At 35.6% G+C, this 11,662-nt stretch overlaps 1 protein-coding gene and 1 long non-coding RNA gene across 4 annotated transcripts; both read right to left on the bottom strand.

The window, feature by feature from the left end:
• Nucleotides 1-3,844: 3,844 nt before the first annotated feature.
• Nucleotides 3,845-5,436, bottom strand: LOC150038392 (uncharacterized). The gene is made up of 2 exons (XR_016530451.1): nucleotides 5,273-5,436; nucleotides 3,845-4,306 (listed from the first exon to the last, which is right to left on the bottom strand). It is a non-coding gene; the product is annotated as an uncharacterized LOC150038392 (long non-coding RNA).
• A 95-nt stretch (nucleotides 5,437-5,531) lies between these two features.
• LOC120090730 (cyclic nucleotide-gated ion channel 1-like) lies at nucleotides 5,532-11,377 on the bottom strand. Of its 3 annotated transcripts, XM_090315157.1 has the most exons (9): nucleotides 11,164-11,374; nucleotides 10,871-11,059; nucleotides 9,120-9,378; nucleotides 8,805-9,086; nucleotides 8,400-8,612; nucleotides 7,645-7,901; nucleotides 6,987-7,098; nucleotides 6,570-6,806; nucleotides 5,532-6,424 (listed from the first exon to the last, which is right to left on the bottom strand). In XM_090315157.1, exons 2-9 carry the CDS (start codon nucleotides 10,882-10,884, stop codon nucleotides 5,801-5,803), a joined length of 1,998 nt encoding a protein of 665 aa, XP_090171283.1. In that variant the 5' UTR covers nucleotides 10,885-11,059; nucleotides 11,164-11,374; the 3' UTR covers nucleotides 5,532-5,800. The 3 variants fall into 3 exon arrangements, with proteins under 3 accessions (XP_090171283.1, XP_038904375.2, XP_090171280.1); XM_039048447.2 differs by having other exon boundaries at nucleotides 8,805-9,378; nucleotides 11,164-11,377; XM_090315154.1 differs by having other exon boundaries at nucleotides 8,805-9,378; nucleotides 10,871-11,164.
• Nucleotides 11,378-11,662: the final 285 nt, after the last annotated feature.

Genomic DNA, 11,662 nt, shown 5'->3' with positions numbered 1-11,662 from the left:
GTCGATTTCTTTGGTTCTTTCCCTGATTTCTTTATTCTCATTGGAGCCATTTTGAACCTTTTCACCGGATGATTGTTTCAGTTGCCTTTAGGTTTTCAAATTTACCGAGGGTAGTGCTTCATCATAATTTACAATCTAATATTGCTCATTTCGACTTTCTTGAGTAAGAAATCGAGAATATACTTTTTGTAGGCAAGGTAATTCTTCTTTATTTGTAACTATAAATACCGTGGAATGAGAAAGAAGAGGAGGTCGGAGAATACTTTGACTCGTGATGGGGGTGTTGGTTGTGGAGCACAAACACAATTCGTCAAAGTTTGGCTCGCTTTTTTCATAGCAGCGATGTTGAATTTGTTGAGTGCAAACACAAGGGAGCGAGTGAGCGAGCATGGAGGAGCGTATAGAGTTCTGGAATGCTTGAGTCTGGAGCTTCGAACAACCAAGTACGAAGTTGTGCTAAATACTCTCTCTAACTATAGGGACGCCTCTTGATATATAATATAATATATTTACTCTCTTACCTCTGCCCATAGACGTAACACAACTATGTAATTCTCTATGTCGATTCTTTATTGTTACATTTTCTGTTATCTTTGGTTGTCGATTTCTTAACATGGAGGAAGGTGAGCATGAAGGCACTATAGTATTGAATTACTCTTTTTTTTTCTTTAAATAATAGCCTCAATAAATTAGTTCGATAAAATGTTTCCTGACAGTCTCAACCCCAATAAGACTGGAAAGCCAGTGGGAAAAATTAGGATTGTGCAAAAATTGAAAAGAACCGATGAACTGGACCGAACCAATTTGTTCGGTCCGATTTTTTTAAGCATATGAAACAATCGGTTCATTGTAGAACAAAGTCGAGGGATTTGGTTTGATCCTTGATTCACTACCCTAAAAATCGTAGAAAATCGAACCGAACTATGCTCATTATAATAATAAATATATTAAGTTTTATTTGAATAAATATATATGCATATTACTTTATCATAGCCTAGCCCAATCTTTATTTTTATCAGACCAGCCCCAATCTTTATTTTTATTAGTCCAACCCAATCTTCATTTTCTCTCATAGGATGCCTAACTTAAAAAAACCATTTTTAGGTCCTATATTTCAAAAATGTCTTAAATTTGAATTTTTTCAAGAAAGACTTTTAAAATTATTTTTGGACAAATTTATTCTTTTTGTTGTTTTTATTCCCGATTTTTATATATATTTCTCTATTTCAAAACTTTCTTGATGATGGAGAGAAAAATTGCATTTATTATGGAGGGAGAAGATTCATTTAATATGATTTTTTTTTTCATATTTTGAGATGGGGAGAGAAAATGCATTTATTTGTTGAAATTTTTCCATTTATTTAATTTAATTGGAGAGGAAAATAGATTTAATGAATTTTTTCTATTTTCATTCGTTTCACGTTTTTTTTCCTACAGATTCATGGTTATTTAAAATATACTTCAAAACATTTTATTAGAAAATTGAAAATATTCTAACCAATATATGAAATGTACTACCGTATATAAATTCAATCCTTGACATAAATCACCATATAATGCATTTATTATAGAGAGAGAAAATGCATTTATTATGATTTCCCCCTTTTTCGATTGTAGAGATAAAATACATTTGATATATTTTTTTCTATTTTCATTTGGAGAGAGAAAATGACATTTAATATGATTTTATTTTTCATGTTGATTTTTTGTTATTATGTGAAATATTTCATTGTTTGTTCACCTGTTGTCACACCCTACCCCAGACCACCCTCTTAGCTTGGGAAAAGGCGTGACTACAGCAGTTATCAACCCTTTTGTTGACAGTTATTGTCTGATAACTCTTGCGGAAATAACTTTGATACCAATGAACAAATTGAATAGTCAACTGATTAAGTAGGCCCATTTTATTACAACAATGTAACGTTTATACAACATCAAGACTTAATTACAAGTTTAGAACAATAACTGTAAAACTCTCTAGAAGTGTAACTGTGGCATGTGGTAGACCTTGACCTTAGCAGCACCCTGGAACTCCTCACCTTTCGATACCTGGGAAAAGGAAAAGCATTTGGAAAGCATGAGCTATAAAACCCAATGAATGACCAGAAAACTGATTTTTATCAGAAGAACTACCCCACACTTGGGTACTTTTGCTCAGATACCTTCTCAACTATGTCCTTCAGTATCGAGCTACTCGGATACCTTCTCAAATGTCCTTCGGTATCGAGTTTTAAGTAAAATTAGTCATAAAATAACTTTCTTTAATAAAACTTAGAAAACATGTTTTTATCTAAAAGATCTTTTTTTAGCACATGGTTTCTTAAAACATTTTAAATATTTTAGTCACTCACCTTGATCATTTAGGAACCTTCCTCTCTAGAAGTTCCTTTGTCACCTCAGGCTCCTTTTTGAATCCTAAAATCCAGATTCAACTTAAAGCTCAGATTACTCATAGTTATAGACTTTATCTAGAGATACTTCCTTCCACAAATATGCTCTAAAATGTCTCAGAAATCTTACCCTAAAATATTAGCTCAGAACTTCTCGTGGTTTAGCTGGAATCATCAAAATATCAAGACTGGCCCAGCTTACCCGACAGCTAGACCCTTCTATCTTTTCCTCATTCTCCAGCCCGATTCCTTGGAGCTTCTTCTCTGAAAGCCCCACCATGAAAACTAGACTCCTTTAGCTTTTAGATAGATTTTAAATCATATCAAACGCACGAGTATCCTGGGAGAAATCCTCGTCCCAAGTTGATGCTACTTTCCAGACTTCACTGTCCAATGCGTCCTCTTTGAACTTCTATGTCCAACGCATGGATTGTGCTCTCAACGCAAGGTTTCCTCAAATTTCCCACTCTTCTTTATGTATTTTGAGTTTTGATCTGAAGAATGAAGTCTTTGGTCCTATTTATAGGCGTCCAAGATTGCTCCATGACCGACACCTCCTACTTGGCCACATGACCAAGTGTCTCTTCCTTACACCATCAATGCGACCTTGCATCAGCACAACCCAATGTGTCTCCTTCTTCTTTCACCAATGCATGGCCCTTACCTTTGTATGTCTTCTTATGCTGCTACCTTCTTTACTTAAGGCTTAAGAATTCTTCGATGACATCCTCCATGAGTTCATCCTTCATATGCGTCCACAAACTCTTGGATGTTCAACGCATTACTTCCATTTTCCTTCCTTCAACTGCATGCCATCACCAACAACCCTTCCAATGCATCAACACAAATTCTTCCAACGTATTGGTCCCTTCCAACGCATCAACACAACTTCTTCTAATGCATTGGTCCCTTTCAGCACATCAATACAACTTCTTCCAACGCATTGGTCCCTTCCAACGCATCAACACAATTTTCTATACTTAACCAAATTCCAAATTTTCCCTTTGCCCAAGTACTCTTTCCAAGATCTTGTGGCCAATACATAGCAATACCTAGTCCAACACTTAGGATTTAAGCTTAACTCAAAGCTACTCACATAACAATGCTTAGTCCAACACTTAGTCAATTTTCAAGGATTTAAGCTTAACTCAAAGCTACTCAAGGAAAATATATTCAACACTTAGAAATTTTCTTCTCTTCAACATAAGATTTAACTTTCACCTAGTTAATCCCTTCATCACCTGCTTAAGTAGGAAAAATGGAAATTGGGTTTCACACCTGTGCATGTAATCTATTTCGTTGTTTATTTGTACATATCAATTTTTTTTTCTTACGGATTAATGGTTATTTTAAATATACCTTAGAACATTTTGTTAGGAATTTGAAAACATTCTAACCAATATATGAAATATACTGCAGTTTATAAATTAGAGATTGACTTAATGCTTGACATGAATCACAGTATAAACCAATATATGAAATATACCATTGTACATAAATTTCATTTACACCACAATATATATATCATAATACAATAAGTCTAAATAAAAAAAAGCACTCGTTTATATCAAATAAACGAATACATAGTATATATCAAATTTCCTACAAAAGCTAAAAAAAAAAAAGTACATATATATCACAATATATATAAAAAATAGGAAAAAATAAAGTCCATCTTCATATGGGGTTTGTAATACATAACCCTCCATCTTCATCTTTCTTCTTCAACCATGGCCACCATAGATCTCTCTCCTTGTCGTCGTCGACTGGATTTGCTCACCCGCCATTCCATCGACCAAATCTGCTTAACCGTCACTGTCGATTCATCCCATGTTGTCCACGACATCGATTTGCCCCAAGTCGTTCGTGTCACCTCGTGCCGAGCCATCAATTCGTCCCATGTCGTTGTCTATTGTCTACAACTCACATCGCCGGAAAGAGAAAAGAAAGGGAGGGGGAAGGAGAAAAGAGAGAGAAGAGGAAAAAATGACAATTATGAGAAAGAGAATATATAAAATATATTATTGAGAGACAACATATGCGTAAGGGAGATAATATGCTTGGAAGAGAGAGTATGCATGGAAGAGATTGTAAATAACCACTAATAAAGATCCATACGTTTTAGATCGATTCTTAAACATCTTTTATGTAGAAATCCCAAAAAAAAAAATTTAAACATTATTTTTGAAAAAACCCCCAGTCATCGTCAGCCGCACCCACCCACGACCCAATCTCCTTTCTTCTTCAACATCATGAAAAAACCCCAAGTCCTCGTCAGTCGTCGGCCACTCCCAAAAACTAAAACTTGACCAGCCGTCGCAGTCGCACACCACGCACGTCAGTCGCTCATCAATCGTCAGCCGTCATGCCATCGCATCTCTTCGTCTACCTACACGGCTCCACTCCACCGTCCATCACATCCTTCGACGCCGGCGCCGAGTCCCATTTTCATTTTCTTCCATCTCAGTTATTTTTTGGTTTGAAAAAATCACAGATTAGTTCGGTTTTGAAATTTGAAAGTTGAAAAAATCACATTTCTTCATCACATCCTTCCACGCCGGTGCCGAGATTTTGGATGAACAGATTTTAGCAACGAGGAATAGGAAAAACTAACTGGAAGGGCAAAGGCAGCAGTGGAAAAGGATTAAAAAAACTGAACCATCAGCTAGAACCGAACCGAACTAATCTGAACCGAATCAGGTTGGTTTGATTCAAGAATCAAAATCGATTAAAATCGGTTTTCAACGGTTCTACTTCACCAAAAACCGAGCACCTTGATTCGGTTCATGGTTCGGTCCGAAATCGAACCGACCAAACCGTGCACGCCCTAGGAAAACTAACAGACCAAGTAAAGTAAACGAAGAAGAGGAACAAAATCATACCCTATTATAAGATCAACATACATGACCACAAAAGGAGATGAAGCAAAAGACAAGGAATAAAGCTTCTTCACGACACCCTTCAGCATCCATCTCCACCCACACATCAGCACGCCCGTGCACCTCAGCCAAACGCCGACCCTCCAGCAACGCCAGCACCTCCCCCGCTTCAGCCGTCATGTACCCAAGGTGAACGTGAGCATATTGAATTACTTGAGCGCGAGAAAGCATTATTGTATTTTCAGTTGATGCTAAGCATAACTAACACATGAAAAAGTTATACATCTTTATTTAAGATACGGATAAAATGACATTTTGACAGTAAAATTTGAGTCAACTTTAGCAGAAGGTTTAAAAGAAAAAACTTAAGTACATGGAGACCAATATTGGCAGTTTAATAACCTGGAAAAGGTGAAGCAGTCATAATCTGAAGCTAGAGGGTGGAATGAATATACAGAAGAAGCATTCACAGATAAATAAGAAAAGAAAAACAAAAGCCTAAAGAGAAGAAGAAGCACACTACATTATTTCTCAGACTCTGCTGGATTCTGCTTGTGCTTTTTTGGCCTTTAGCTTAAGAGCACGAAGAGCACGAACAAGGTATGTAGAGTTAAGAAGTGGAGCATTTGAATTCTGAATAGCATTCCTTCTCTCAATAGCTAGCGGAGACTTACACTTATCCTTCTCCATCTTGCTTTTATGATATCGGCGCCATGCTAACTGCAAAGCTAAAGCCGCCCATGGTGCCCATATAGCTTTCAAACTTGGAGAGTTTCTACTGAAAAGCCACCAGAATTTTGTGACCACAGTCTTTAAATCATTTGCCATGAGGACGAACGCTTCGACTTTTGAGTGCGCCCGCATGGTTTTGGTAGATATGGGGACGGTTGTCGAAGTAGGATTTCGCAGTGCCCAATCTAGAAGATCCTCTCCGTAGAAGTCACCTTTGGTAAGCCATTTGGACCCTGAGGAACCAGCTGCACCTTCACTATCTCTTTTTGAATAGATCATTACTTTGCCTCGAATTATGAACACTATTTCATCCAGTGGCTCTCCTTCTTGAACAATTAAGTTACGCTCAATGTATAGCACTGGCTTTAGGTAATCACATATGGCGTTCAGAAGCTTATCGTCCATGTTTTGAAACTTCGAAACCTTAATCACATATTATCAACCATAAGAATGACAATGAATGGTATATAGACGGGAAATAATATTAAACGTAGGGGGTTTTGGATTTGCAAACTTTCTCAAAACTGCATGCTCAATGCTGAAACCCGAAATAAAACTACGAACTTACGCTTAAGAGTGGCGTCAAACACAGATGTCGTTTGGTATCCCTTCTTAGATCTCTCGGAAGATTATGAAGAAGCTGCTCGACGTCGACGCCTTTGGTTTCTCGCCACTTGTAACGTTCATACTTTTTAATCTTTTTCTTTAACTTTGGCGGGAGGGAATGGTAAGCCATCCACAACTCAATATCTTGCCCCTTCAGTCTCATTTCCTCCAACCTTGCTATGGTTGACTGCAGATATGTCTATTACACAATTAGAAAAAAAAAAAAAAAATCGTCAGATTAGATAATGTCAAGGAATTATATAAACTAAAACTTTTAACCTTCAAAACAACTAATTATTGTGTGCTATTCTACTTGTCGATACAAAACCGGCAAAATAATGTCTATTTCGACAAGTTTGAAGTAAGCTCAACTACTGACCTGCAAATTTCCAACAAGAAGTGCAAATAATACCAAGCCAGAAACGGTAATGGTGACTGCAAAGTAGACTTCCCACAAATGGTAACTAGTTTTGAGGTCTTGACCCAAAGAACTGCAACATATTATATTTGAGACATGTCGGAAGCAAAATCCTATAAGTCAGAGATGCAGACAGTTGCTGAAGTAATTTATTCTTTCGAAATTTCAGTCCATCCAGATATTTAATACTTGATAAGTACATATGAAATGCAATCATCGAGAACCATGGGGTGAGTTTCCAAGGTGTAATTTGTAAAGTCCTTCCATTTTCAGACAAGACAATCTTGTATCCATGATAAATCAATAAACTTCATCTGTCTTTTCTTTTGCAGAAGCACAAAAATTACTCTTAAAGCAAAATGACATGGAGTCCTGTAAGCTCTATTTAAAATTGATGTCAAGTGAGAACAAGGCATAAAAGTGAAATGATACCTTAACTTAGTCAAATAATGTCTTTACCTTGCTCAAAAAATATGCATTACTAGGTAAGAACTTTCTCACATAACAAGAATGCAAAAGAAGCACAAGTACAATTTTATTATTAGACAATGAGTTATTGACTGGTAAAAGTAAATCCAAGGAAAAGGTATTGGAGAGTAGAGAATCTTTGGAGACGAACCTCAATTTCTGCAGACCCCACCAATAACAGAGAGAAGATTTCTTGATGAAATCTTTTGATTCCACAATAGGAAGAGCTTCTTTGAATATCCCAAAATCAAAAGAATTGGCCGCATTTTCAGCTTTCGGAGAGCAAAAATTGTCGGCACTCAAATTGCCTACAACATATTTGCAGTTTAGAGGCCAATGTGGATATCTTTCTTCCCAGCAAGTTGTTTTTCTCTCTATAGTGAATAAGTACCAAAACGCTCCAATAACCTAAAAGAGTAATATTATTAAAAGCTTATTAGAAGAAAGCACACGAGAGTAACTGTTGCTATCAAGTATCTACTTCTACAGAACATGCTTCTGTATGTTCTTCACCAAAACAAATTAATAGTTTGACCTATTGATTATCAGTTGAAAACATGTATTAACTCTTCGAAACGAACAAAAATGAAGGTTAATAAATGAACCTACATCCTGGTATTCTCTTGCTAATACATACTGAAACATAAAACTACGTTGAATAGCACAGTTACACATATTATGTAATGTCACAGCTTGAATCATTCATGTCATAGATTGCTTTTAAAAACCACGAGACAGCATAAGATCCATCGATCAATCTTATGCTTTTTCATACTTATGATGTTTTGCATCTTGTCCCTCCCTTTCTATTCCAAAATTTTAACTGAATCAATCTTTGACTATTGTGTAATCAATCTCAAAAAAGATGTAAAACTAAAAGAAGCACAAAAGTAACGATTAACGTACATGGCTTGCAAGCATATAAAGGAAGAGATTGAACGCAGCTTTAGCCCCGGCAGTTTCTGGGAGAATGCTAGAGGTCCATCTAACTTTCTTTAAGAATGAGTAGATTCGGAAGACCCTTGGCAAATATTGAACGATGAGAATATATTTCAACGATCTCACCGCATATATAAATCCATATCTTTTGAAGCTTGGAATGGCAACTAAAACTACCACCTGCACGCGAGTATTTTTCAAATGCATCAGAATATTATCATCACGAAAATAAATAAATAAATAAAAGATCAGGATCTTGGGGGTCTACATTTATCAAATCCTTCAAGGAAATACAAGGAATTAGAAAATTAGAGGAAAACTTGAGATGTTCTATTGGTAGAATCTAAGTCTGCAGAGGCTGAATTTTCATACCTGGGGGAGTGGAAGAACTGAAAGAACGTCAACTGTGAAATAGGAAAAAAGGAATCTCCATGCTCTTGTGCAAACACCACATTCAGGATCATTAGGATTTGCATTATAAAATGAGGAATATCCAAAATGAAAATGACAGACAATAAGAATTATGTAGAGGAAGTCTGTGATTGAGCGAAGAATTACAACTACTGTCCTCAACTTCTTGTCAAATCCAACACATCTTTTGTCTTCATCAACCAACAGGATATAACAGAAAAAAGGATCCAACGAAGTAGCAATATAACAGAAAAAAGGATCCAACGAAGTAGCAATCACACACAACATGACAAGTATTTCATTCCACAAATGAAGAAATACTGGGTTTTTATCAACAATACTTTTAAGGTATCCCAAACCTTTACTCCTAACTTCTTCATCAAAATTTATGTTTCCAAAACTCGTAAGCCTATCAAAACTAGTAGTAAAGCTTGTTGAAATTGATCTCAATGTTCTCAGTGAAGTCCTTGAGTGTGTTTCTCTGGCAGACGAAAGTTTCCTTTCACTGTGTTGCAGATGAAAAACTTCTGAACTCCTGGACAGGGGACGGAGCAAGTGGAACAGATAAACCAACAGATAATTCTACTATTTGATTTTGAAGAAATGAATCACAGGAGAGGGGACATGGGGGAAGAATTTCAACAGCACATAGAAATACAAGCAAAACGGTAGCATAGTTGACAACCCAACAGGCAACCATAATATTTCATAAATGATTAGCTAGTAATTATTTAATCTTAGAAGGGAACTAAAATTCGCCCCTATTGCCAACTTTGTCTGGTACTGGTCTATAGACAATACATAGGGAAATGACACAATGATGTGAATGATTAAAGTAAACACTTAACTAGTTTACTGATGACGAATTGAAGTAGCCTTTCCTGAGTATGAACTGAAGGATTTAAAGAGCGATCTAATGAATGTTATAGAAAATAAATGAGGGGAGAAACACTCAATCATGAAGAGAAAATGGACACTTAATGAAGTACCAAAAACAAATTTGGGAATGCAGTCATTGTTAAAATAAAACCATCTTCAAAAGGAGTCATAACTCAACCATGTGGCACTATATTTTCTATGAACCCAACTTCTTTTGAAGTTTTTGTATAGATGACTCAATACAGAGACAAAATGACTCAATCCTAAAAAACAAATGAAAACTAACCTTTTGTTGATGTCACATACCACTGAGCTAAAGGCATTCCCATTGTGAAATAATTGGAGTCATAATGCGATATTCATTTCAATCATGAATTTTTTCAAGCAACCGTCGTTTTTTATTAGATCACAGGCGATTAAAAATGAAAATCGTGTTAAGGCTCCAACCATTTCATGATGGGTGAGACATCACTAACGCGATAATGGATGGTGGAGTGTTTTATGACACAAGCAGAAAGTTATTTTTCATCGATTTTTCAAAATTTAGTCATTCAACATTAACGCGCTGAAATTTGGCCATCCATACAAAAATCTCACTTCTTTTTCACTTTTGAAATATTAAATCTGTCTTCTTATGGAATTAACTTCTGAATCAACTTCTTAGTTCCTTCACACAAAAAGGCCTCAAACTCCTTACATGGCTAGAATTACACGGCTAGAGGTTCGAATATTTTTATGAATCTAACGCAATTATGAAAACATAACCAAGTTGCAAACACAAACACTTAATGAAACTACTAATAATCCCAAAAATTTTAAGGCAGTAGAGCAGATAGAAAGAAAGAGAAATCAGTTCTGCCATACCCTTTCGACTCATTCCCAACTCCCCAGAAGCTGTTAAACCCTTGAAAATGACCATAGCTGACTCAAATTACTGTACTAAATCAAATTGAGTGAACAAGACAAGTGGGTTCAATTCCTTTTACCACAGAAAACTATTTTACAAATTCCTTCACAAATTAAAACCCAAGTTACATCCCCCTCCAACTCCACAACCACAGTTATGCAAGAGGAAACAGAAAAATGTCTCTTAAAATACAACAACGAATAGAATAACTACAAATCCAAAAGGGAAGGAAGTAACTTACCTCCCTACTTCCATGGCTGATTGAGTGAGCTACAAATTACAAAACAGACAGAGTTCACATGTGGGAGAAAAAAAAGGGAATGAAGCTGATTTTGAGCTTGTAACCGGAAAGGTAATTTAAAGCTTTTGCTGGTAGCTATGTCATAATTTCCAATCCTTGAACAAGCGTTGTGCCGCCAGCCATAATCGACTAAACAAAGAAATCAAAGTGAATCAGTATTCATTGTTCAGTATCTGAACAAACAAACAACTTTTTTTACAAGACCAATCAATTATGAATAGGACCATTCTTACCTCTTTCTCTTGTGCCTTTACTACAAAATTAATATCCTCAAGAAAAGTAAGAGATAGGAAAGATTCCCTTTTTCTGTTCGCAGTTTGCGTTGCATGAAAAAATTAAAAGGGAGAGACTCTTTAGGATTAAGTTATAATTATAAATCATAGGAAGTCTCCCTAAAATTTAACTAAACTTAATTTTAAGGATGTTTGAAAATGATTATTTTTTCTAATTTCTACAATACTAACTTGATCAGATTAATAACCTTTTTTGGTTCAGAATAGTGAAATCATGGTGATCACGTAGTAAGGAAAACTTAAGGTATATTCGGTAATTATTTGATTTTTTTTCTTTGTTTGTTTTTCTTCATTTTTTAAGATGTTTTTTTTTTTTTCCTTTTTTTCTTTTATAAGAAAAAGAGTTTAATTTTTAGACAAAGTTTCACAAACAAAAATAGTTTTTCAAAATCTAGTTTTTTGAGTTTTCAAAACTTGATTTGATTTTTAGAAAATAGTA

The sequence above is a fragment of the Benincasa hispida genome, chromosome 1 (assembly GCF_027475165.1).
Source record: "Benincasa hispida cultivar pf3 chromosome 1, pf3_genome.v1.1, whole genome shotgun sequence".
NCBI classification, from domain to species: Eukaryota; Viridiplantae; Streptophyta; class Magnoliopsida; order Cucurbitales; family Cucurbitaceae; genus Benincasa; species Benincasa hispida.
This window is presented reverse-complemented; position numbering and strand designations above follow the sequence as displayed.